This window comes from Rhinolophus ferrumequinum, chromosome 9 (assembly GCF_004115265.2).
Source record: "Rhinolophus ferrumequinum isolate MPI-CBG mRhiFer1 chromosome 9, mRhiFer1_v1.p, whole genome shotgun sequence".
Taxonomy (NCBI): domain Eukaryota; kingdom Metazoa; phylum Chordata; class Mammalia; order Chiroptera; family Rhinolophidae; genus Rhinolophus; species Rhinolophus ferrumequinum.
In genome coordinates, this window is record NC_046292.1 from 25,264,613 (window position 1) to 25,292,308 (window position 27,696).

Here is a 27,696-nt window from a genome sequence, read left to right on the forward strand (position 1 = left end):
TCACCCAACCTAAGTCTCTGCTTCATCATCTGTGAATGGACGCTAGCAACCCCTCCCTCGCAGGTTCCTGAGAGAATAAGAGCCCAGGCCGAGCGCTGGTCCTGCCCCAGCCAGGGCTCAGTAGATGGGCACTGCTACCAACACTGCCGTTGGGAGTTCTGGACCCATTTCCTTGCTGAAAAGGTATTTCAAGTAAGACAAAAAGAGGTACAACACGGGGACCTCTATCGAACCAGCTTGAGGAGGCCCTGGGTGTCATCCCCAGCAGACTGACGGTCGGTCACCTCTGGGGAACTGAATACGCACATTCCTCCTGCAGAGCAGATCGCACCTCTTATTCTCTCTTCCCCAGAGGCTCAGCAGTGCCTGGCACACAGATCACTCTAGAAATACTAATCACCTACGTTTTCTTACCCAAACTTACACAAGCTGAGGCCAAGCTTTGAAGCTATCAGAAACAACGTACTAAGAAACCGCCATCACCATCAGTTTGACTTCATATTTAAGGGAAACACCCTTAATTTTCAGAGTTGTCTGATGATACTTTGGGTTGCCTCTAATTGCACATCTTAGAATAAAGACCTTGGTGTGATGTATGTTTGCGGGCGGGAGGCATTTTTATTTATTTTATTTCAGGAATCAAGCTGACAAGTTTTCACGGCCTGAAATAACACAAGAGTGCACCAGGGCAGGCCGGTGCTTTATACACTCTCGTCACCTCCCCACCCACCCTACGAGGTGGGCATCATGATCACTATCCACAGCTCACAGATGAGGAATCTGAGGCTTAGTGACCGGCAGTGACATGCCTGTGGTCACACAACCTAAATCCAGGACTGCTGGCTCCCTGACACCATGCTGCTTTTCGAGTACGAGGGGGCACTGGCCAGCACATCTGGCTGAGTCCTGCACAGGCTCTGCTGGGGGCCTGAGCAGGAGGCCTCCTGGGCATTTTGAACCTGCTTCTTCATTTCTGGAGACACAATTTCAGTTCTGCCCTGTGGAGGGCTCTTTTCAAGGTACAAATTGCTAATTAGTAACTTTCCTAAGGGACCTGGAACATCAGAGCACGGGGGCTCAGGGACGCTTGCTGAGCAAACTGAAATGCCTGGGCAGACACAAGGACTGTTGGTACCAAAACAATTGGCCCCAAGTGCTCATGCTTCCTCACTGTCCTTCCTTCCACCCTGGCCTGGCTAATTCCTGACAGCACAGTAGAAAGAGCCCGTGTGTCTTTAAATGACTTCCTGCTTTCCTCTTTTCTCAGAAAAGCGGCTCTTCAAAGAAAGGCTGTAAGATGAAAACTGTGCATTCCTGTTAGGCTGTGGTCATCACAGCAGAGCACTGCAGCAGCTGGCCCGGCCCAGCCTGCCCTCCAGTCCACTCAGCCCAGGAAGTCCCAACGCACCCAGCATGCAGGGATGCCAGGGGTCTCATGGGTGAGCTGCTCAAAGTATAGGTGTGGACCCAGCAAGTACAGCCTGAGGTGAAGGGTCTGGGGGAGGAGGCAGCCACTCACCTGGAAGAGACCGTGGTGGTGGACCACACCATCCTGCGTGTGGAGGAGGGAAAGCAGAGAGTACTCGGTGTGTAACAGCATCTTGCCTTGCCTCTCCTCTTGGCTTTCTATTCCTTGGTCCCCCCTCTCTTCAAGGGTAAGGATCTTTAGGAAGGCACACATACATAAAAAAAAAAAATAATAACCCAAAAAATCCTTACTTTACAAATCAGAATGACCAGAACAGGAAAAGCAGGGGTTTAGCGTCTACCATGCAACACCCGCAGACACACTCACACATGCACATATGAAACAGTTTTTCTTAATGTGACGGCAATGTAATTTATGCACAGAGCTCTTTAAATCAGTTGTTCAGAGCAAGGCTATGTGAACTTGATGCTTCTCAGGAAGAAATGGTGCCACTCTTGCTCACAAGTGGTGTAGGTGCGACAGTGGAGAGCGGGAAGAGCCGGGCTGGCAGGACTGCCCCTGGGTCCCCAGTCCCCCACCCCCACTCCCGTGCCTCACTTACCTTCAGCTGATAGAAGTCATCCGTGCCATCTTTCCTCGCCAAACACTGCACAATGCTTGGCACCGGGGAGTTACCCAGACGGGGACCTATGGCACAGAGAGTGTCTGGCTTACTGCCCAGCAGTGCTGTCTATTATGGTACCATGGCACCGCGTGGTCTTTTGGCTAGCTCCTCTCTTTAAGGGGGCACCACAGTTCACATCCACTGAACTCACCCCCCAAAGACTCCTGGTGGAGAGTTCTCACAGGCTCCCCTCCAAAAACGGAGGGTTTGTATTCATCTGCCTGAGGTACACCTGGCTTTTATAGACACATTTCTCAAAAACGGGGATTTTCAACAGTGGGTCAGGCTGGAATCTCTGAGGAGCATGTGTTTAAAAAGGAGCTCTCAGCTGGCCCCTCTGAATCAGCAACTCCAGGGTGAGAACCAGGAAACTATAGCTCTAACAGGTGCCCCTGGCAGTCTGATATGGCCACCTGGCCCTGGTGCAAGTGTTGGCTTTTGGGAACTTCTGTATTTCTGGAGATGTGTATTGCTAGTGGTCTTGTGACAGTGCCCTGCCTGAGCTTTCAGAGCATAAATCAAATACTGTCACTGCACTGCTAAAGATCTTTAACAGTGATCAACTTACTGCAATTGAAACCCCCTTTTTGGTCTCCAAAGTCTTACATGATTTGGTTCCTGTCCATCTTTCTGATTATGTTTCCCTACCCGCCTCACCACACTCCGGCTACACTGGCTTCTTAATTCCTAAGACAGTAAGCCCTTTCCTGCCTCTGGGCTTCTGCCCTTGCTGTTCCTTCTGTCCAGAACGCTTTTCCCCTGCTTTTCACATGGCTGGCTTCTTCTTGTCCTTGGGTGTCAGCGCAAATGGCACTTCCTCATGCAGAACCTTCCTGTCTCTAGGCCCTTCTCACTCTCTCTCACATCATCTTGTTTACTTCCTTCAAGGCACTTACTGCCCCAGCGATGACCTTGTGCAATGTTTACTCTGTTTCTTTTTGCAACTAGAATGCTCAATTCTGTGAGGGCAGGAACTTGTCTGTCTCACGCAGGGCTGCATCCCTAGTGAAGCACAGGCCTGGTACGGAGAAGGCACCGGAACTACTTGCTGACTGACTGCAGTTGGAATGCTCCTGTGCCCGTTTAAGTCCAAGATGCTGGCCCCTAGCAAAGCTCACACACCGTCTCTGGCTGCTAGGATAGTCGGCCCTCAGAGCCCACCCCACCTGCAACCCCGAGCCTAAGCCATCTGGACTTGCTGTGCCTCTACCATCATTCAGAAAGGCGCTGCTGCTCCTCGGGACCGGTGGGAACACCCAATTCGACAGGGTTTCTGGGACACTTCTAGAAGAAGTGTCGGGGGCTATACCAAATGCTTTGTGAAATTAATTGTGCCCTCCAAGAATGGTCCAAGAAGTGCCTTGGATGATGGTCCCTGGATTCCAATGCAGCTTCCCGTGGTGACATCCTGGGGGGTACACATAGGATTCCCTGGAGGGAAGATACAGTCTAGCTCTCAGCTAAGACTGACCCAAGGCTGATGTGGCTACAACAAAAATGACAGCTTTTGGTACAGAATGACCTAAGGCTCTGGACCTTCCACAGGCATAAACAGACTGCAGTGAAAGTGACGAAGCTGGGCCAGGCCGAGGATTGGTCAGGACCCCACACGGGTTCATTCTGCATGTTCACAGGTAAGACTGTGCCCACCAGTGCGCCTGGCCCCTGTCCCCCAACACCCGCACACCCCCAGCGATCAGAGGCTTACCCAGGATGAATGGTCCAGCTCTCTTCGCATTATTTCCGGAAATCCCACTTCCTAGAGCCTTTGCCCTGGCTGACGTTTCCCCAGCTCCTCTGTCTGATGCTCTCCGCTTCATTCTCAGCTCTAGATAAGACAGAAAAGAGCCCTTCTCACTGAGCAAGTCCGTGAGTTTCCTTACGCTAACCCAGACTCCAAGTCTCGGGTTTGGGGATGCGTCACACAGCTGCTGCTGCTGTTCCCGCTGCCACTGCCACCGCCCCCTCCCAGAGGAGCCCTGAAGGTTCCTGGTGACAAAGAGCCATGGCTCCTTTACTTGGGATTAGTTAGGAACTCCAGGTGGGTGTAGCAGCGTGTAATGGCTACAGAGGTGGGCAGCTTGCCACAAAGGGGTCAAATGCAGAGAGGATGACACTTTGTGGAGATGTGGGGTCCCTGAGGGGCTACCACAGAAAGATCTGATCTCTGGGGTGTGGGCCCCGGGAACTGGCACGATGTACACGAGGCCCAGGGGATTCTTATGCCCGTGAAGTGTGAGAGTGGCTGCCTGAGCGTCTCCTCTCTACAACTCTCTACTCTCAGGTCCTCTCAGATGGAAGAACACCCCGAAGTTGTCAGGGGGGTTATTAACTTGTTTTCTCTTCCCTTTCTTCTATTTTCAAAATTTTCTTTAATTACTTTTAAGAAACATATATACTGTGCATTTAGGAGCCAGTTAAAGGACACCAGTGGAGGTCGCGAACACTTAGGATTCACCTGGTAATCTCTATCTCCTCCAGGGTTAAAACAAAAGGTGGACACAGGAGCCAGATTCTAGAAGACATTAACCTCTAGACATGGATTTTTAAAAACAGAGTCACTCCTTCCAGCTGTCTGTAGGTAACACCTCAGGCATGCTGTGTCCTGGAGGTGGGGTGAGGAAACAGGTGTATGAAGATGAGGGCAGACGGTCACAGGAATGCTCAGGGAAGGCTGGCTGCCCCATCCTGAGGGGACGTCCTGGCCCGGCGTGGGGGAGGGGGCTCAGGGGAAACTTCCCTGAGGAGGTGATACTGGAATGGGCCAGGCAAGGTGGGGCCTGGCCATTCCAGGCAGAGGGACCTGGGTGAGCAAATGTACAGAGGTAAGAAATGGCACTTAAGCAGCCAGCTTCAAGCAGTCTGTGTTGCTGGAGTGCATAGTATGAAATGGAGTGGAGAGAGGTGACCCAGAGAAGGGGTAAGGACCAGATCTAGGGGACCGGATGGCCACATAAGGAGTGAAAACTTGACCCTTCCACAGAGGGCTGGGGAACACTGAGCCCTAAACTTCTGGGTTTTTTTCTTCATACAAAAGTAATTGGCATTCCCTGTGGAAGCATTAGAAAATATAGACATGCAAAAATAAGAAAATAGGTACTCCTGATCTCACCACCCAGATGTAATCACTTTTAACATTCAAGCCGACTTTCTTGTCTGTGCGTTTGTATGTGTATATGCTTACACTTTTCATTATTACAAATACTTGGACCACTCTGTGATACCATTTTGTAAGTTTCCCTTTCTCCCACCTAAATTACACTATGAGGGTGAATTTGATGGCATGTGAAGTATATCTCAAAGCCGTAAAAAACAAACAAAGCACCATTAACATCCCTGTATGACAATATTCTGTAGCATCACTGGAAATAGTTAGTCTCCTTGGTAAGAATATATCATGACTTACTGGACCACACCCCTACTCATGGAAATCTAGATTCTTTCCATCTTTTAATATTTTTATTAATAATTACGTATATATGCCTTGGCATACTCATCTCTCTTCCTTAGGGTAAATTCCAAGAAGTGGAACTGTAGGGGCATTTTTAAAGGTGTTTGACATATACTGCCAGGCTGCTCTCGGGGAGGCTGGGCCAGTTTAGACCCCAGCAGAGGTGTGGGTGAGTAGGTCCCAGGACCTGCACCAGGAATATGCCCTTAATTTTAAAGATTGCCAAGTTGATGGGCAATGAAAAGTATATCATTGTTTAAATTCATAATTCCTTAGTTATTTGCGAGATTGAACTTGTTTCACATCCTTACTGGCTATACGTATTATTTTTTAATGAATTTCCAGTTCATATTCTTTTTCCATTTTTTACTACTTTGTGTGTATCGGTCTTACTGATTTTTAGAAACTCTGTTATATTAAGGCTATAACTGACATAGAATGTGGTTTTTCTTAATCTTTTAACTTTTTCAAATAAAAAAAAGGTTAAATGTTTATGTAATTAAATAGTTCTCTTTTCATTTAGTTTGTTTTTGCTGTGATTCCTGGAAGGCTGGCCCCTACTCTGAGAACAGGTGCGTATGCACCCGTTAGGTTAATCTCCACGGTTTCCATTCTGGCCTTTATTATAAAACCCCAGGAGACTCCATGCAGCGAACTGGAAATTAGGAGAAGACAAGATGTACTTCTAGTCTGAGCCACCAGGCTTGCCTCCCATCAAGCCCCAGGATGAATGGTCAGCCCTCTGAGGAGCAGATCCATGACTTCACTCGGAGAGGAACTAGGACCGTGTAGCTCAGTAGGCCCTGACAGCTCCCAGATGGAGCAGAAGCCATGGTTAGGCTCAGCCATGACTTCTGCCAAAGAAGCTCATGCCGTAAGCAGATTCAAAGTCATTCACACGAAAGCAGGGAAGAATAAAACTGTTTCTAGAAAAATCTTAAAAAGCTGGGCACTAATGTGTCTGGCTACCTTCTGTGCATCCTTCTCAACTGAAGCATCATGTCCTCAGAGAAGCCTTCCTTGGCACCCTCACCACCCGTGGGTCCCAGGTAGGCTCACTCGGTATCCTGTAATTTTCCTCCACAGCAATTTCCGTATTTTTGTGATTATCTATTTACTGTTTTTGTGTTTATATCCTTAATATCCTTCCCTCACCACTAGACTAAAAATTCCATAGTAAAAAAACAAAACCCCAGTGCACCCCCAGAGCCCGGCCCAACAGACACTCTTATGAATGGGGCTGGACGCCTTCCCACAGTTGGTGATGGTTTTTATCAGGTCGGCTGGCTCCATGCCATTCTGGCCCTGTCCTCCTCCTTCCCTGGAGACCACTGAGGAGGCCTCATCATATCTGTGCAGACACAGCCCAGGTGCCTACACACACGCATGGTCTAGACAACAGTTTGCTGGGAGCAGCTGCAGCACAATGAGTGGGCTCACCCTGACCCCGCCTACCCCACTCAAGATGCAGCTCAAGCAAATGGCATGGGAACTGCTCCAAAATGTAGGCAGACAGAAGGATGGGAGCAGACGGGCAGGGAGAGGGAAAAGATGCTGCTGGTAGGGGAGTGGTAGCAAGGCTGCTTCTCTTCCTGAATATTCCTTCATGCCACCCAGAGCTGGTGGAGGCAAAGGAAGCAGGACGAGGAGGCAGGCCTGGAAAAGCAGAAGTTGCTGCTGCAGGCTCACTAGTGAGGTGAGCAAAGACCCCTGGGGACAGACCCTCCTGTTCCCTGCTCCCCTGTGGAAGCGCAGGGAGGATGCGCCCCACTTTCAAACCCTCCTCATGTGTCCCCCTCCAGAGACACACCTGCCAATGGATCACAAATGCGCCCATGGGGGAGGCCACTTAGAGAGATCCTGGCTTTACAGTAAGATCTGTGCTGTGGGAGCTCTAGCTACCCTGATCTGAGAGGGACTTAGGGCCAGGCCCCTCCAGAGATACCGGTCCTCAGGCTGGAGGGAAGGCCCCTGGCCCAGCCTGCCTAAGAGGCAGCCATTTGCTGGTGTTTCCTGGGCCCACTGCTCAGCTCCCCAGGAACTCAGCAATCCTGGCTTAGGATTTAAATCCGGAGCTTTAAATCTCCCAGCTATTCTGTGTGCTATCCCCTCAAGTCAGCGATGGTTCCCTTAGAATCTGGGCTCAACAGGAAGCTCAGTGAGGCAACAGTAGGGGTGAGGGGTGGAGGCTGGGAGGGAGGCACTGAAAGAGAACCCAGCCTGGAAGCCCTGCCTCCTACAGGCTGCACTCCTCATCCTGAAAGCAGGGGTTCCATTGGATTGGCCCAGCCTAGGCAGCCAGTTGTGGCCCTCAGCACGAGAGGGCCTCGGCTCCCTCCAGCCACCATGGCTTGCCCAGAGGAGGAGAGGCCTGCCACACTCTGTCAATTTGGGGGTGCGGTCATGTCATGCGGGGTCTCTGGTCCTGCTCCCCGCATAAGAACACAGAATATGGTGAGGCCAAAAAGGAACACCAACGGAGCCATGGATGGGGGTTCACACCACTATAGTCTCGCTGGCGGCTATACACAGGAGACACAGGAAGCAGGAGCCACACGATGCACAATCCGCCGTCTACTTCTCTGCCAACCAACCAACCAACCAACCAACCAACCAACCAACCAACCAACCACCCCAATGCCAGCGTAGCCACGGCAGTTGTAACAGCTGATGGCCATCTAATAACCGAGCCAGCACCTTTCCACGTGAGGCCGAGAGCCTGGAAATCGCTCTCGGGGACTCTGTCCCCACAGTCATGTCCCCTCAAAGCTGCTGGGCCATGTGAGCCCATCTCCCCCACAAAGCAATGAAGTCCGGGCCATTAGCCACACACGAGTCTAAGGCCCTTGATGACAAATCGAGGAGCACAGCGTGACAGAGTAGTACTGGATAGCTGGGCAGGGGAGAGCCGGGCAAGGCACCCTATGGCAGGGCACAGCTCAAAATGGTGGACACACCACCAACCCCAAAGGGAGGTGAGCTGCAAAGAGATAGTCCTGAGGCCTCCCCAGCTCAGTCTGTCCTCTGCTCCGCCCAACCACAATGGAGCTGAAGCTGCCCAAGGCACGGAGGGCACCATCACTCACTCCAGAGACACCCCCACAGCCCCCACACAGGTGCGCAGGTGCGTGGCCTCCGGCAGCCGACTCTTAAACCGTGCATAGTGCGATCCCCAGAGTGATCCCAACCCCCACAAGCAGGAGGGGCAGCTGTGGGGCCTGCCCACATGTGCAGGAAGTTCTGCACTCAACTTCATCCCAGGCTTCTTGCTCTGGGTTCCTGGAGAGATGGGCGACCTTGCAAACCAAACCAGGGAAGGCGGAGTACAAGGGCAGTCCCTGCGAGGAGCAAACAGCAGACTGTGACCCAGGGCAGCACTTGCTGTGCGTGCATGTGTGACAGCAGCAGCTGGTAGCCACGATTTGTCAGCAGCTTCTTTCTGTGCTCCTGCTAAGAACCAAAGGACTATGTCTACACTGCTGGATCAGACTGAGCCGAAGGCATCAATATTCAAGCTGTGCCTGTCAGCAGCCCCTACCACACCCCCATGTTTCCTGGCTCTGTCAAAATAAACCAGAACAAACAAATAAGCAGAAAGTTCCTGAGCTGTGTAGGCTTCTGGACTTCACCTGTGGTGGTGTCTCATGAAGGCAGAGCCCTACACCTCTGTGAGCTGGCACCTGGAAGTGAGCACAGAGCTCCCACCCATGCCTGGCTTCAATCCTATTTGCCACATGTTATGGGGCTGTGTGCCAGACCTGCAGCAGATCCCAGGAGGGAGGCGGAAAGAGTCTCTGCCCACCGCACATTAACACAGGAGAGTAACGAGTCTTGGTCTTTTTCCTGTCATAACGAAGAGAAACATTTGCATAGCACTTGGGGTTGCAAGGACTGGGGGCCCTTCGGCTGAAGGGATCACCATTTTGATCTACATAACACACACTGGCTGGGAACCTCTGAGTGAGCCAAACCTGGATTGAAAGCCTGGCACCATCACTTAGTAGTGATGGGATCTTGGACAAGTTACTTATTCTATCTGCAAAATGGTGCACAGTACCTACCCTCCAAGGTTGGTCGAAGGACAGATTGAGACAGTCCACACAACAGGCCCAGCGGAGTACCTACTGGCACAGTGTAAGAATTTGATGAATTGTGCTACTGTTAGCTTAGACACAGTAGCTTTGGATTTCTTCTGCCCAAGGAGAAAGGGACAGTTAGGCACTGAGTTAGGGAGGTGGAGAGCAGGAGGGCAACTAGATTAAAGGCTTAAGACACCTTGAACCTGCTGTCTGCTCGCCTGAGACTACAGGCCAGGCGGCCTGATGGCCAGCCTGAGTGACATGCTCAACTTGGTGTGGGGAGGACAGGAGGCCTGGGGGTGGGCCAAGCTGCTGAGGAGCAGACGGTTGTAGTGCCAGGTGCACGTTCTGTAGCAGCGAGAGTACAGCTCTTGCGGGCCAAGGGCAGTGAGTGCCTACTCTTGGGCAGAGGCACACAGCATCTCATCCTCTGGTTTTGTTCACTGCTTAGGGGGGAAGCAGGGGTTGGAGCACCAGCTGGCCATTATCAACTCAGGGCACAGGGAGGGACCATCCACAGTATGAGGAGGTCACCCCCAAACGGGTCCACTTGATGGAATTAAGACCTAGTGCTTCCACTCCAAGCTCTCCAGGAGCAGGATAGGGGGAGGCGGACAAAGCACATATGCGGGGCTGTAAAACCACCCCTTTTACTATCGAAGGACATAACTTCTGGGTACGTGCATTTGTCAAAATGACTGAATTGTACAGTAAAAGATCTGTGAAATTCAATGTGTGTAAAATACCTGACTTTAAAAAAATAAAAAAAGCTGCAACCTTAACCAAATGGTCAAAGTCAGTATTGCCAATAACAGAATAAACTGACACCCTGTTTCCCTGAAAATAAGACCTGGCTGGACAATCAGCTCTAATGCGTCTTGTGGAGCAACAATTAATATAACAGGGCCGGCCCGGTGGCTCAGGCGGTTGGAGCGCTGTGCTCCTAACTCCGAAGGCTGCCAGTTCGATTCCCACATGGGCCAGTGGGCTCTCAACCACAAGGTTGCCAGTTTGATTCCTCAACTCCCACAAAGGATGGTGGGCTCCGCCCCCTGCAACTAGAAATGGCAACTGGACCTGGAGCTGAGCTGCGCCCTCCACAACTAAGACTGAAAGGACAACAACTTGACTTGGAAAAAAGTCCTGGAAGTACACACTGTTCCCCAATAAAGTCCTGTTCCCCTTCCCCAATAAAATCTTAAAAAAAAAAAATTAATATAACACCTGATCTTATACAATATATTATTAATCTATGCTCCAAAAGACGCATTAGAGCTGATTGTCCGGCCAGGTCTTATTTTCCGGGACACACGGCACCACATTACTCCTGCTGTGACGCACTTATAAGGATATGACAACACTTACGTTACTATTTTTTTTTTTTTACCAAAAATGTATAAACTGGATCTGATCATGAGTCAAACCCAACCTGAGGGACATTGAACAAAATAGGCCTGTATGCTTCAAAAACATTAATGTCAGATAGTTAAAAAAAGGCTGAAGAACTATTCTAGATTAAAGGAGACTAAAGACATATGACAAGTAAATGAGATAAGTGGTCCTGTGGGGAAAAGTTATAAAGAACATGACTAGGCAATTGGCAAAATCTGAACACGAACTGTATATTAGATAACAGCATTGTATCAACGTTAAATTTCCTGAGTTTGAAAATTGTACCGTGGAATAATACAGGATATAGGAGAATGTCTTTGTTCTCTGGTGACAGATGCTAAAGTGTTTGGGGATGAAGTGTCACAATGTCTGTAATTTACTCTCAGGTGCCCCGAGATGGGGGAGAATAGGCGACCTGCTGGAATGAATAGCTCCCCAGACTCTGGAGGAATCTGCTGTCCAGAATCACAGGTTCAAAGGGATTTCTGGGCGGGAAGAGGGAGGGGGTACACAGCCCACAGTGGCAAAACTTGGAATCTCATACTTGTTGGGCAGAGCCAGCTTGGCATGATTGCCCATTCCTTCCCCACCCCAAACACTGCTAAAGGAATGGGGTGAAAAATGAGGTCTTTGTGTAATCTCCAGGTCTGCCACCTGGTGGCGTCTTTCTGCAGCACACCTTCAAAGGGTTTCTCTTGGCACCAGGTTCAGGAGGGTGAGGCACTGCTCTCCATGAGGCCAATCAGGAAGGATGCTGGGGCGACTCCATCAGAACACCCCACCTCAGTCACCTGTGTAATTGGGGCTGGACAGGTTCCAGCAGGCTGCACTTGTTCCTCTGCTTGGGGACCTGGGCCTGCAGTATCTGTCTGTCTCTGCTGTGGGGGTCCTCCAATGCTCCCACGGTCTTCAGGAAGAAACAAACTCCTCAGTGAACCTGGCCAGACCCAAGCCCCCTCTCCAGCCGCGCTGCCCTTACATGCCCCCTAAATCCAGCCATACCAAATGACTCACAATTCCCTGAATGTGTCATGAACACCCTTGCCCTGCCCTCCTCTCTCTGGCTGGCTCGTCCTTCTCCGTTGGTCCTCACTGATGACACCTTCTGCAGCAAGTCCTCTCCTCCTCCAGCTCCCAGAGCACCTGAGCACACCTCTGTCCTCTCCCGCTGTGCTGTAACCATTGGTTTATGTGTCTGACTCCCCCCAACCCCAGGGGAGCTCAGGCTGTGAGCTCCCCCGAGGGAGCAACCCCAATTTACTTTGGCTCCCCTGCACTCCACCCGGTGCCTAGCAATCTGCTGAATGAGAAAACAGAATGTGTAGAACTGTGTGTGTACACCAGAAGGCACCAAAACCCATCCTGGGGCAGGGGACAGAGGTCCTGATCACCCAGCTAGAGGCCGGGGTTGGAGTGGGACCCAGAAGGAAGCACCATGGTCTATGGTCTATGGCCCGTGCCTTACAGACACCCCTCAAAAACTGCCAGAGCCCCTTTCTAGCGGTGAATTTCGGACTCAGAACGTACTAGGAGGCCCACACCCTCACATTAACTTTTGTACAGCACTTTATAGCTTACAGCGCATGGCAGGGGACAGAAGCCAGGACCAGAGAGACAGCAGGTCACAGTGTAGGTAACTGGGCTGCAGTAGTGCTGGGAAGTTTGTCCAGGAAAAGTCCCATGTCAGAAACGCCTGGAGGCCTAGGCAGCTGATCGCCAGAGATTGTGCTTAGACAGTGCCTGCTGCTGGGGAGCAGCCCCCACTGAGGAATGAAACCCCTTCACAGCACGCCTGCAGCTTGGGCGCACCCCCTCACAGGTGAAGAGACAGAGCAGCCCCCTCTTTGCTGAGTCCAGCAAAAAGATGTGCTTTCCTGCAGCAAGACGTGGGAGCGTGGGAGTGAAAGCCTGGCCTGGCCCCTCACATCAGTGACAGGTCCTCCTGGCCACTCAGGTGTGCAGTGTGATGTCCTCCTGCTGGTCAGAAAAATTCCTACCACTCTTGCTTCCCCCAGAAAAGAGGACTTCTGGCCCAGGAATGTGTTTAGCTGACTGACTACACCTGGAGTGAAACGACAAGACCTGAGGCGAGCAGCGTGAAATCTGAATACATGATCCAACTGAGATGATCTATGGCCCATGCCTTACAGACACCCCTCAAAAACTGCCAGAGCCCCTTTCTAGCGGTGAATTTCGGACTCAGAACCTACTAGGAGGCCCACACCCTCACATTAACTTTTGTACAGCACTTTATAGCTTACAAATCACTTCTGAAATATGTGATTGTAACTGATCACCCCCTGGCTCCAGAACACAACATTCTCTAGGAGAAGAAATTGAGGCTCAGAAATACTGAGAGACCGGCCTAAAGTCTCCTGGCGTTCACCTACGTGAACACAGGTTTCCAATTCCGAATCCCACATTCTCTGGACTTGACCACACTGCTTCCTCAGCTGCTCCTTCTCTATCTGATGTTGGTTGTTCTTGGAATGCCAGTCACAGCAAGGACAGTACCATCTGGAGTTCCTTATAAGCAATCATTCTCCTGATCAGGGAGCTGCCAAGCCAGAAAGCTGCAGGTGAGCAGCGAGAGAGGGGTGCTGCTCCCTGGAGAAGGAGGCATTTCAGGCACCTTGAACCGGGTCTCTGTGGAGAAAAGGGCTGAATCTGAGGAGGGTTACTGGGACATCCTCCCCCCAATCAACAAGGCAGGGTCCCCACCCCTCCCTGACCCAAACACTCTAGGAGCCACCCCCACTGCACCTCAATACTTATATGTCGGTGTTTCTACCAGTGCCACCAACTTCCCTATATGCCTATTCTCCAGCTACAAAGTCAACCCAAGGAACCAACAGGAATTTGCAGTCCATGGAACCAAGCGTTTCAAACCATGGACCAGTTATTCAAATGCCAGTTGGGAGATCAAGATGGATTTTGGGGTCAGGTAGGCCCAGGTTCAAATTCCAACTTCCCTCACTCACTTGCTTTGTAACCCCGAACTAGTCACCGACCCTCTGAGAGTCACCTACACTTTGTGGACCTCAGTTTCCTCCTCTGTAAAAGTGGGAGGATTGAAGGATCAGACATGACGTTGTGGCTGGTGGTGTCATAGAATCTTTGCTGAATGAAAGGTGAGTGTTGCCTGCTCCATGCTGACTGAGGTAAGCCTCCTGGTGACACGTCTCTCCAGGCGAATACCTTCTATCATTTGATGGGCACCTACCTACTGCTTGGCAGGAACTGTTCTTAGTGTTTCCTTGATTTTCACAACTTCATAATGGAAAGATTTCCCCCTTTTATTGCTGACGAACCAAAGCCTAGAGACCCTGGCCCAGCTCACTGGCTTGGAGGCGGCTGCCTGCGGCCTGCTCTCTTCTACTCCCACTAGCTGGATGTGAGGGGGCTGTTTGAGGGCTTTTCCTTTGAGTTGGAATTGCAGCCATCTCTGAAGCAAGGATAACCCTTCTCCCTGGCAGCCTGAAGGCTATGAGCAGTCTCCCCAGGAAGCCCCGGGAAGCCATTTGCTTCTGTGCTCAGGATGGATGCTGGGGGATGGGGAGGCGGATTAGTAATCCCTGGTTTCAGCCAGGACTCCCCGGTGACAAAGATTCACGCCTGTGCTGTCATCTTCACTGTTCCAAACAGCATGATGATTTTGTTCCTTTTTAAAATGCAGGATATGTATAGCTCCAATTTGTCAAGAATACATAACATCACATCATTCTCTAAACGCTGTGCTTCACTGCCTCGGGGATAATAACCAGTGAACTGCTGCTTCTAACCAGAGCTCGCTCTTGTTGCACAGGGTGAACCCCACCCCCTGAAGCCTGTTCTGCTCTCGGGCATGTGGGAGAGTACCTGCAGCAGCCAGAGAGGAAGTGACTCAGCCCAGTGGGAACTGGGAGGGGCGGTCAGAAGGAGGGCCCTGTGCCCAGCCTGCTTTCCCTCAGCACATCCCCACAGACCGTCCTCCGCTGCTGCCTTTCGTCACAGGACTGTGACCGGTGAGTACAGCAGGCGTGGGGCCAGCAGTGGCCTGAAGACCCCACTGCTCACAGGCAGCTCGGGGTCCATGTCCAGTGTCCCCCAGCAGGCAAGATGACACACACGAGGAGGTTATGGAATCAGCGATGTCCTTGTTCACCCCATTGTTCTGAACAGGTCCCCACTGGGCTCTGTCGTGGCCTCCATGAAGGCTGGAGGGACAGATGGAGGTGAAAGGGCCCTGGCCAGGAGGACGTGTCTCAGAGTGACCGGGAGAAAAGGCGCCAAGGCTGTGCACACAGAGGTGGACGTGTAGGCCCCTCTGGGGAAAAGAGAAATGGCCCAAGAAAACAGCCCTTGCAGACAGGTCAAAGGGCTTCACCAGCAGCCACTCTGCGAGACACCGGAACAGAATCCAGGGCGGCCTCACCAGCCCTGCCACCAGCTCACCCCTCCCAAGGGCCTCCGGAAGCAGCTGATGTGACAACAAATAATCCGTCACTATGTGTGGGTGTCGAAGGAGGAAGGGACAGACTTAATAGCTCTTTCGCAGGCTGTGCTGCCCTGGTATCTCCCATCCAGAGAAGCAGCCTGGGGAAGCAGCCAAGCACACTGGCTTGGGAGACCGGGCCCCTTGGTTCTGTGGGGGGCCTTCTGCCATGCACAGTGACAGCAGACCTGTCACTGACAGCCCTCCCCTTCATGCCAGCCTCCCTACGACTGGGGGACCCTGGCATGAGCACGTGACAGGGGCCCCTCAGCTCAAACCATCAGTTATTGCTTTGTGTAGTGACTCAGCCCAGGTGCAAGGCCTGCCACGGGGTCCCACGTGGACTCCAGGTTCTTGTCACTCACAGTGGCCCAAATCAGGCAAAGGGAAAGCATCAAGCGACTGAAGGGCTGGCCGAGTCTGAGAGCCGCCTTTGTGTCCACTGTGTGCTGTGGACCCATTTCTCTGCTCCTCAGTCTCCCACCAGAGGACAGCGCTACCCTGCGCAGTGTCCCCTGAGGACTTCCGGGAGCCCAAGCGTGGGAGGCACTAAACAAATGCTAAGTTTCCTTCTATCCCAGGTTTCCAGACTGACAGGTGGGAAAGCCCAGGCTAGGCCCAGGTGCACGTGATTCTCTATCCTTATGCTGTTTTTAACAGCAAAAATCACTACAATCATCCTGTGAGAAAGTCAATTTGGACGTGGGCCAGCAAACTGTCTTTCCTTAACTGCCTCTATCAAAAATGCAATTAAATTAAATTTCACAACTTTGACAATGAACAATACAGTTCACTTTCTGCAGTTTTTTCAAATGCTGCTGGCTGTGGCTGCTCAGAGGGACAAGATTACAGAGGCAGGCAGCTGGCTTGGTCATCAGAGTGTCCCTCAGTGGGCTGATCACAGGGGTGGGCTCACACGAGGGCCTCACCTGCTCTGCGCCTGAGAGGGCAACCTCAGCCCAAGGGCCACAAGCCACTACAGACAGATACTGTCCACACACTGGCCAGCGCACACTCATTACGTGTCTGTTTTCCTGTGTCTCTTGTCAGGGTGAGCTCCGCCGGGCAGGGCCTGGGGCCTTATCCACCTCAAAATCCCTGCACAGGCCCAACAGGTGCACAGAAGACACATGTGAAACAACAGCCAACAAAGTAAAAGAAAATGCACACGCCTCAGGCCCAGCACTACCAGTTCTAGGGGTTATCCTACAGATACACTCACACAAATTTACAAAGATGAATGTGCTCAAGGGTCCCCATGTGTAGCAGCAAAAAATCACAAAAGACAAAACCACAAAAATCAACACACACACACACATCTCAGACAGAAAACAATTTAAATGTCCACCAAGAAAGGATTGGTTCACTACATCTGTTCCATCCAGACAATGGAATACTATGCAGCCCTTAAGACTAAATCTACACCTGCTGATAAAGATGCCTATGGTACATTACATTAAAAAAAAAAGCAAACTACAGTACTATTTGTATAATATGATCCTATTTGGGTTTTTTAAAAAAAGATTATACACACCTTTGAATATGCATAGGAAATTTCTAGAAGAAACTTAATGGATACCTCCAGACAGTAGAACTAGGGGCCCAAGAAGGGGAGGGAGAGTTTTGTTTTACATTCTTCCATGTTGTGTAACTATTTTACCACAGACTACGATAATAATTTTTAAAAATCTAAAAATTTTCTCAACCCATTAAAACTGTTAAGAGCAGTAATGGAATCGGTGGGGAGGCTGAGCCTGAGAAGGTACAGTGAGGGAACATGGCACGGCAACACATGTGTGAGCTCAAGTGCCCCGGATGTATGGGCCTGACTGCTGACGCAAGGCTGCACCGGGGGTGGGGAGGCAGAAGGGACAAAACCACTTCTGGAACACTTAAGCTTTCCCAGGTAACTTGCAAACATTCCTACAAGGAACTTCCTGCTCGCAACCTCGTATCCATAAGGGCTGGGAGGACCATCAAACCATTCAAACGGGAGACCTGTAAGCTGGGTTGTGACACCGCTTTTGGGACATTCACAGACCTGGAGCAAAGAGCTCCTGTGGGCCTCTCACTAGAGCTGGCCCCTGGTTCCTGACAGCGGGCCAGGCACTAGGCTGAACCTGCTACAGACAATAACAGCTCGTGTCTAATCCTCATTGTTACCTTAGCAGCAAGGAGCGTTATGTCCATTTTGTAGAGGAGGAAACTGGGGATGGAGATCACAAGTGACTTGTTCAAGGTCACTCAGAGAGCAAGTAGCAGAACTGGGTTCTGAGCCTAGGCCCTTAACTGCTGGAAGACATGGTTGAAAGTCTCCTAACTCACTGCTCACAGGGCAGGAGGGGGAGGGACTTGTCTCCAGGCAGTGGCAGTTTCCATTCCTCTGGCAAAGAAGGGACTGCTTCAGCTTTGTCAAGGTCCCTTCCAGGTCTACGGCTCTATGAGTCCAAGATTCCATGAGGGCTGGGTTCCCTGGGGCCAGCGCCTGGCCAAGATGGAGGACTGGGATGGCATGAACTCCAGAGTCACACAAGTGTGGGCTAGAAATCGAGGTCTGCCCTTGCTGGCTGTGTAACAGCAGACAGGTTACTGAACCCCTCTGAGCCTAGGGGTTCTCCTCTGTAAAACAGACAACTCTTTCTTCCTTAGATGTGAGAAAGATTCAATATGTATTGCAGAGTATTTAGCAGCAGACCTGGAAAGTGATGGGGATCCTTCTTTTTTGGCCGGTTTCCTTCCTATTCCTTTAGGAAACCACCTTGGGAGAGGAGTCAGAAGAGAACATATCCCTTGGAACGTGCCCTAAATACAGTAACACCAGGAGCTCCATATCTACTGCAAAAAGGAGCAGGACTCTTGTTCCCCCGAGTTGGCAGATACCAGTAGTGGGGTTCCAAAAGCTCCACAGAACTTTGGGCTATGCCAGTGCCAAGTCCTCCCAAGGGGATGAATCAAGCCTGTTCCTAGAAGCACCTGCTGTTCCCTCATCACACTTTGAACCAGCTCTGCCCTAAACTCAAAGACAAATGACAAGCATTACTATGGCAACGTCCAGGCTGGTCCCCTGGGTCACAGCTTCCCTAAAGGCTAAAGATCCTCTGTCCATCTCTTTTGCCAAGTAGGTGGCAGTCTATAAACATACTTAGAGGGGATAATTTCACTCTGAATGACAAGAGCCCTTCTCAGGTTTGCGACCTCTGTGCTTCCAATCTCCCAGTATAGCAATATACAGGCCTGATGCTTTTTCTGAATTCAGACACCAGACTATGGTCACAAATAGAGACACACACAAAATAAACTTTAAATACTTTTGTCTCATATTTTAAAATACAATTCTTTTTTTTAAAATCAGCAGTCCTACTTTTATTTAAAAAAACTGTTCTTTGAAATCACCAGCCCTGTATACTGCTATACTGGGGAGTCTAAACTCAACAGCCAACAGCCATCACCACTGGGCTATAGACCCCTCAGGAAGGGAGAAGGGGGACCGCAACCCAAAAACGAGTACTCTTGCTTGCTGGGGGAAATCACAATGCTTCAGTTTATTAAAATGGGGTCTAGAAATACTTTAAATAATAATAATAACAATAATAATAATAATAATAATAATTAAAAAAAAGGTAGTCTTTGAAGCAGCAACTCCTAGAATTTATCCTGCAGACACCTAACGCGGGGAAGATCACATGTATACAGATAGTCACCTCAGCTTTGTTTGGAGAGCAAAAGACAGAAAATAACCTGAGTACATCAGTAGAAAACTTGAATAAATTACACACATGCTGATGACACAATGTAGCCCAAAATGCATGTGCCAAAGTAGAACCATCTCTAAGACAGTGAGTAAATCACAGCAAGTGAAAGCATCCTTTCCCCTCTTAGGAATCTTGATTACAAATCCCAGAGGATATGCAGCGCTGCTGTGGGGAGGGCCACCTTCAAAGCCACAGTCTCACCTGGGGTGGGGGGGTGGAGAAGGAAGAAATGCTCTAGTTTCAGGGAACTTTCTTTTCTACCTTCTTTACAGCACAAATGCAAGGACAAATCCTGCGGAGAGCTCCCCAGTTCTAAAGGGTCTATGTGAAGCCACACCCACCAGCACCCTCTCCACAGCCTAATCCCATTCAGGCCGAGTCCATATTCCCCTTGAGCTCAGGGGAATAAGGGCTCTTCCCTGATGGTTCTGAGTGAGTTCTATGTGGCCTCTGGCTGACACCTCTCCTTCCTAAGAAGGACTGAGTCTGCTGGCCCAGCCGCTGGAGTAAATCCAATCTCAAGGTCTCTTACTAGATAAGATCTCCAGGGAGCCTTTCCCCCCCACCCCAGGGTAGCTGCTGTCCAGGACCCCATCAGTCTGACACCTGCTGAATCAGTGTGGATAATACCAGCCTGAAGGGCTGCTCTTTAGGGCCATGTGAAGGCTGCAGAAATTATGGGAGTTTTTCAGACTCAGCCACTTGAGTTTCTGAAACACTGAAGAAGTTCACCTCCCTGGGCAAACCTGGACAGAGGAAAGGTGAAGGGAAGCTGCCCTTCTCCCAGGCGCTGACTCAGGCAAAATCAGAGGGAAGCCTGGCCCTAAGCCAGATAGGGAGCCACTGACCACAACTGACGCTGTCCCGTGAGGGTGTGCTCAGGGCTTCTGAACGGAGCTGGCAGATTTCACTGGCCACTGTCTTCTCCCAAGCCATCCTAGCTCTGCACTGTCACTCATTCAGTCTCCCACACCAGGAACCTTGGGATCACCTGCCACCATTGCCCTTCCCTTAATCTTCCCAACACTCCCCGAGTCCAGCTGATTTCACCCAAAGCAGCCCTGATCGCTGCCCTGATCCAGGCCCCGCTAGTCCTTGCTTTGATTATTGCAACAGCCTCCTACGGGGACTCCACACTCACTCTCTCTCCAGTCCATCCTCCACCCACAGCCAGAGTGCTTTTGGGAAGATGCAGGTCTAACGTTTCCTCCACTTAAAACGAAAAGCCCTTCACCAACAGAATGATTAGTTCAAGCATCTGAGCACTGGTGCCCCCTCTCCAGTGTGTCCTACAGGCAGGTCCCTTCACACCCTGTGCGAGAACCTCTCGGGGGTCCTAAAGTGCACACACACCAGCAGGCATCCATGCCTGTGCCATGCTGCTCCCCTGCCGGGAGCATGAGCCCTCAGAAAACTCTCCTCACCCTTCACGATCCAGTGTAAGCTCCAAGGGCTCTCCCAACTTCTCCCCAGCCTCCTCCTCATCTCCCAGGGGAATCACTCCTTCCTCTGGGTTCCCACTACATGCTGCACAGGCTTCTGTGCGAGACTTGTCTAACTCTGTGCATGTGTGAATCGGTGAGGAGCCTGCCCCATCTGTCCCTGTAGCCTACCTCTCCCTCCGTTCTCCTTCTAATCCCAGCACAGCTCCAGCCACTCGTGTACGGAACTCAAGTTCTGGATTCTGAGCCACTACACACATCAATGCATGGGAGGCTTCCTGATAACACTAATTCAGACACCAGACTAGGGTCATAATAGGGACACACATGGAAGAAACTCTACTTTTGCTCGTACTTTAAAACACTTTTTTTTTCCCCTCAGCAGTCCTACTTCTATTTTAAAAAAATGGTTCTTTTAAAGAGCCGTGCTGAATCATCCAAATGGCTCCCATACAGCCTGGGTAAACTCCCCACTGATTTCCTTTTCAGAAAGAATACAATAAAATTCTTGTGATCCCTCAGGACACTTCTGACAGCTCAATGGGACACAGTTCCAGTTGCCACTAATTGCATCAACTACTTTTTGGAAGTTCTTTCCCGCGGCCTGTAATAACAGCTAACACTTCCAAGCATGTCTCACTCAGTGTGTGCTAAATGCTCAACCTGCCATAGCTTTCTTAATCCTCAGAATTGCCCTACTAGGGAGGGGCTCTGTCACCATTTCATAGATGAGAAAGCTGGGCATGGAGAGAATAAGCAACTTCTAGTGACTAGCAGGGCTGGGATTAGAACCCAGATCTGTCTGACTGCAGTGCCAAATAGGCTGTTAACCACTACAATCTGTTGTTTTCCCAAAAGGTCAAATTAAAGGTACAAGGGAGCAAAGGGAGCACCCCCTACAACTGGCCTTCTGAGAAGGTAACCTTACTTCCCTGGCTGCTCAAGTGACCTGCAAGCTCAGGAAGAGAGGGGCACATGCGCCAGTCACTTCTGTGCTAGGCAGAGAAGCCGAGGGCAATATAGGGAGCTTGTCACCTGCCACCGGTTGCAAAAAGTGCTTTCTCAGCAAAGATCCACCACACTAGCACCACCTCTCTCCTCTCAGAGGCCTGCAATGGCCTCTGAAGAGGTCTCCAGTCTTTTGGTCTCTCCCCTCTTCCTTCCTTCCTCTGTTGAGACTCAAGGGAGATAGTTCTAAAACTAGATCCAACCATGACACTCCAGTGCTTAAAACCTTTTCATTGGCTCCCCATGGCCCTTGGCACAAAGTCCGGAATTGTTAATGTGGCATTCCCTTGTCAACCTATACTGCCTTACTTTGCATTATGTCGACTTTCACACTACCATATTGAACAGGCTGAGGTTTCTAGAATAAACTATGAGTTTACTTGTCTCTAAGTAGAACACCTCGCTCCTTCATTCTCACCTGGCTAAATCTTCCCATCCTTCTAGATGCAGCTCCAGCATAACAGCTTCAGCCAAGCCTTCTCAGGACCCTCCTGCTACCCAGGCTGACCTAGCAGCTCCCTCCACTGGGCTCCCACAGCATTCTGTTCCTGCTGCTATTGGCTTTTTAGACCACATTTCCACTACTTGTTTACAGGTCAGTCTCCCTTAACCGGACCATGAGCTTCTTGAAATAGGAATAATAGCTAATATTTATTGAATGCTTATTATGTGGCAGACATGGTTCTATGTGTTTTACATATGTTAACTTTTTAAATATTTACAACTCTGTTATCAACCTATTTTAGAGATGAGAACACTGAGGCACAGAGGTTAAACAATGTGCCCAAGGTCACACAGCTAGAAAGCTGTGAGCCAGAATTTGAACTCAGGAAGACTGCCTCCAAAGCCCAGTCTTAATCACCATAATATAGGGTACTTGCTTCTCCAGGCAAAGATACTGTTGTTGTCATGTGGGGAACGAATGAATGAATGAATGAATGAGGGCTATCTCCAAACTGTCTAGATCCAACCAGTAAACAACTGGCACAACAGGGCCATTAAAGCGCTGGAGCAGCTCACAAACAGTTTACAAACAAGGATGCTTTTGGCCTTACAATTACATATTCTTCTCTTCCTTATCTCGTGAAAGCTAAGCCAAGAGGGAAATGCGCCCAGCCCAGAGTGACTACCCTCTTCCCCACTGCTCTCAAAACCAAGCAAAGCCAATGGGTTTCCTCCCGTGACTTAAAACAGAGCAAAGTCTATCCTGCCACAGAAGGCGGCTGTCATCTCTTCCTTCCGCCAACAAACCGGCATCAAACCTAGGGAGTGGGGGTGGGCAGAGAACGAGGAGTCGGGAATCCCAAAACCCCAGCCTGGAAGGTGGGGCCAAGTGGCGTGGGAATGGGCGGGCCTGACCCGGCATGGCAGGTGAAACAGTGACCACAGCAACAGGCTCTCTCTCTCCTTGGAAAAGGCCGACCAAATGTAGCACTGGCAAGCAGGTAGCTCTGACCCGCACCCGAACGCCGCCTGGGAAGAGAAATTCCCCAGAAGCGATGGTGCCCGTGCCAACGGGTGAGGGCTCCTGGAGGAAGCCCTGGCTGGCCCTCCCTGGGGACTCGTTCTAACTTTCAAGTCCCTCTCGAGATCAGGAGGGAAGCATGGAGAGACAGAAGGTGTCTCTTGGGAAAAACCTGGCAGGTTCAAACGCCGGTGCCTTCACTTACTGGCCGAGTGATTCCGGGCAAGGTTGGCAGTGTCCACCTCCCAGGGCTTCGGCGAGACCAAGGCTTACCGCGGCCCCGGCGCGCAGCAGCCCCCGCCACCGGGGAACTGCAGACCCCAGAAGAGGAGGGGACATTCGCTGTTGCCACTTCTGTCGCAGCCGGATAGCTTCAGGCTGTCACCCGAGTCCCACCGCCACCGCCGCTGAGGCCCGCCCAGCCAACCCGCACCCCCCGCCCGGCTCCCCACTCCCGGACCCCCGCTCTCACCTTCCCCCGGTGCTCAGCGCTGCTCGCCCATAGTCCGTAGCCCGGAGCCGGGACTGCTCGGCGCTCCGTCCCGGGGGGCCGGGGCCGGGCCGGGGGCGTGGGAGCCGCTCACGGCCGCCTCCCAGCGCAGCCGCCCGAGCCGCCACCGCCGCCGCCGCCTCCCTCCATGGCTGCGGCGCCGCCACCTGACAACGGAAGTGACGCACCGCCCCCTCCTCCGGGCACAAGCCGCAGCCCCGCCCCCGCCCCTGGCCCCGCCCCTCGCCCGAGTCCACAGACCCACGGCGTTGGGATTGGGCACCATCTTGACAACGGGCGGAAGCCTTCAGGCCAGAGGCCAGATTCCAATTGCGGATTGGTTCAAGGTGGGGTCTGGGCCGAGATCTGTGAAACGATTGGAGGCTGAGACTCTAAAGGGGCGGTACTAACTGCTTATCTATGTCTGAGGAAAGGCTGGGCCGGAGGCACCGTCCCCCGCCCCGGCTCCGCGGCACCTCGCGTACCCTGCACACGCCCTGCTGGATTTGGAGAAATCTCCAGCAGTTGGCAGGTCGGCCAGATGTAGTATATTTATCAGAAAAATGGCTCTTCCTTGATCCCCATTTCTCGGTTTCTGGAGTTCTGTGCGTAGAGAGCTGCAGTTAGACTCAATGACAGGAATTCCTGTCGCAGCCCTCACATTTTCCTCTGGGCCCCTCGCTTTTGTAGAAACCCCGCTTCAACTGAAGATCGCTGGAGTCTTGACCAGGGAGGTTTACAGTGAAGAGTTCCTGTTAACTATTCCAGCCACCTAACCTCAGCCCCTCCTGTTGCAGTTTCGGTGCCTTTCTCCTCCTCCTCCAGCAACCACGCCCTCCATGAATCAGCTTCTTGCACCAGCAGATGAGCCCTTTAAAGGGATTGCATCAGGCTGGTGACTCACTGGGGCCCTTTGAGAGCCTGGCTTCCCTCCCCTGCCATGCAGAAGCAGCTAGGAGAGCTTAGTGGCAGCAGCACCAGCGACAATGGCCCCACTCCTTTGTCTCGGGTGTGAGCTGCGGTGCCTGCTGCATATGACTGACACCTCGGGTGTCTTTCCAGCTAGCTATGCCCTGGGTCACCCTGTATCCTTGTGTGGGCACACGTGTCCAAGCCTGGTGCTGGGTTTTTCTAGGGCATGTGGCCAGGCACTTATGTGTATGCGTATTTGTCATCTCCACACAGGCAGTGCCAGGACATGAGAGTTGGTACAAGTGAGAGTCTGGATGCAGCCTCCTGTGTCCATCTCTGTCTCTCTGAATGCTTGGTGTCCTGGGAACTAATAGGGTTAAATAATAATAGTACTAAAACAGCTCCCACTGTTGTGTCACACACCGTATTGAGGAGTTTAGAGACATCAGGTTAGGAGTCTATTTATAGATGAAGAAGCTAGGGCTCTGAGAGGGGAAGTAACCCATCCAAAGACACAGAGCTTATAATGGCAGAGCTGTGATCTGAACCAACTCTGACAGATTCTGAGATGGGTGGATTTGAATTCCTACTGCGTTCCTTACAAGCTGAGTGACTTAGTGTAAGTTCCTTAACCTTCCTTGGCTGTCAAAACAGGGATAACACTTCGTGGGATCACTGTGAGGATTCAGTGAGTGTGGAGGCAATTTCTCATAGGACCTGGTGAGTAAGAGTGCTCCGACTCACCTCAGTTACAGAGCTCTGATGAAGGGGATGACAGAAAGGCAGGCACAAGGAAGCCAGCCACCCCCTCCCCGCCCCCTCCCCAGCTCTCCTCTCTGACAAAGGGAAAAGCCTAGGGATTCCGGAAGCCCTGACTCTGACAGAAATAAGTTTTGGGTTTTCCAGAGTTCTAATTATCAGCTAGATGAATCACTAGGAGCTGACAACACCATCCCCACCCCCAGGAGACTCTCAGCTGATTCAAAACATAGGATTTTAACAAAGGAGAGGAGGAGAAAGAGAAAGAGGGGAGAATAGGTAATGAATAAAAACTAAAGGTGCCAGCCAGAGGAAATGAAACACTGTCATCAAGACACCAACATGAAGCTATTGCGTGTCTCTCTCTCTCTCTCTCTCTCTCTCACACACACACACACACAGTGACATACTCTCCTGCTGGCTCTCCAACTCTGGGCATACTGGCAGATGGCACTGCCATAACAAAGTGACGCCTGTCACAACAGCATGAGATGGTTGCTTGACGAGATATAGGCAGGCCTGCCCAACACAGGAGGAGGTCTTCAACCCCAAAGAGCTTCCTCAGGCTTCTGAAACCCAGCAAATCCTTGTTATTGGCGGACTTCTGGCTTCTCTTTGTGGCCAAGCCCCACGCCTGTGTATGGCAAATTTTGAGTGCCAGGCCCCCACCTGGTGATTGGGTACCACCATCGAGATGAGCAGGGCACTGTGTCGTCATGTGGTGTCAGGAGTGCGAGCAAGCAGAATAGTATAGTGTAGTATCATGGAATTTGGGTCATACAGACCTGAGTTCTTATCCCCACTCTGCTGTTCACTGGCTCTTCAACCTTGAGCAAGTCACTTCACCTTTCTGGGTCTGTTTGCTCATCTGTAAAATGGGGCTACTAATATATACCATTGTAACAATGATGAAACGAGATGATTCTTTCATTCCACAAAGATTTATGGAGTGCCTGCTATGTGCAGAGCACTGGGCTAGATGCTGGAGATCCAGTGGGACCAAACAGGCGACAGCTGTGTCCTCCTGGAGCACCTAGGGCCCTGGCACAGGGCCTGGCACGCAATGAGGTTCAGCAAGTGATAGCTACTTATGATGACCATCTTGGCATTCTGCCAATAAGTTAAACACGGGACCTGAGAAGACCCCTTTCCCCGTCTCCCTGAGGAAATGGCCTGTTTCCTCAACTGTAAAAAGGCAGAGTTGTACTGGATCAGTGGTTCCCAACCATCTCACCGTCAAAGCTTCTTTTAGCATTTTCCCTCCACACGAGCCTCACATTCAGTAAGATTTTGTCTCTCATACAACTTGCATCAAGTCATTTTCCCCTTTTTATTGATCACAGCCTCGTATTATAGCCATTAGAGCTTGCTCAGAAAGAGCAAGCCAAGGTGACCACCATTCTGCTGGTATAATTACAGCCCAAAGCAGAGACCAAGCCAGCTTGGTTACCCTCCAATACTATGTGCTGTTTCTCTGGGTCCTTCTGGAACATTGATAAGAACTCAAGGGACCCCTACTGCCCTCAGGGATCTTTCAGGCAGGGATACCAGACTGGAACTCACTGAACTGGATGTTCTCCTTCAAGTCCCTTCATGTCCTAACCAGCTGAGAGCTGGAGATGCTGTGTCACTTGTATGGCCCCCAGGGAGACAGGACCTTCAAGCTGCATGCCCACCCAGCTCTCCTCGGAGCCCTGACAGTCCCCCTCCTACAAATCAGAGACAGAGACCCCTGTACTCTTCTCTCCAGAAACAGGAAGGGAAAGAGGGGACATGCCATACCACCCGAGCCGTCAGAATTCCTGAGGGCTCAGTCATCACCTAGGACCTCCACATTGCTTTATGTCTGGGCTTGAATAAAGGCCACACCACGAGTAGCACAAAACCCAAACTCCAATGGGGTGATGACATTGGCAATGCTTTTTGTTTTTAAATCTCTTCCTTGGTGGCTCTTGACCTTTCCTTTATGCAGATAGCTAGGTTACTCTGCATTCCTTCTGTCAGGAAATAAATGATACAACAGAATGCAGAGTTCATTTTTAGCTTCTGAATTCCAAAGGCCTAGGCTTCAGAGAGGAATGGAAAGAATTTCTGAGCAGATACAAATTTAGAAAACTGTGACATGGGGATCTGGGAGACTGACTTGGGGGTGGTCCCTGAGAAGAAAGAAGCTTCTTCTCAGCCTGTTAGCTGGAGGGTATCAGCTGGGTCTCAGAGAGTGGAAAACAGGAAGAGTTGTGCTTCTTTTTCCTGGGGGAACGCCAAGAAGTAACAAAACCCTCTGAAGAAACAGCTGTGTGCTGCATTTGGGCAAACAGGGCCTAACTAACCCAAGACCCTAAGAATTTGGGCCTGACTGGCCTGGGAAAAGTAGAACAA

The 27,696-nt window shown here is 51.0% G+C and overlaps 1 protein-coding gene across 1 annotated transcript in view; it reads right to left on the minus strand.

The window, feature by feature from the left end:
- The window catches only part of STK40 (serine/threonine kinase 40), a 39,059-nt gene extending 15,250 nt beyond the window's left edge, over positions 1–23,809 (minus strand). Inside the window, exons 1-4 of the mRNA XM_033114357.1 lie at positions 23,629–23,809; positions 3,802–3,921; positions 2,031–2,116; positions 1,520–1,663 (exon numbers count right to left, since the gene is read on the minus strand). Coding sequence (XP_032970248.1) covers positions 1,520–1,663; positions 2,031–2,116; positions 3,802–3,913 — 342 coding nt within the window. The 5' untranslated portion in view covers positions 3,914–3,921; positions 23,629–23,809. The remainder of the gene's footprint in view (positions 1–1,519; positions 1,664–2,030; positions 2,117–3,801; positions 3,922–23,628) is intronic.
- Between the last annotated feature and the right edge of the window lie 3,887 nt (positions 23,810–27,696).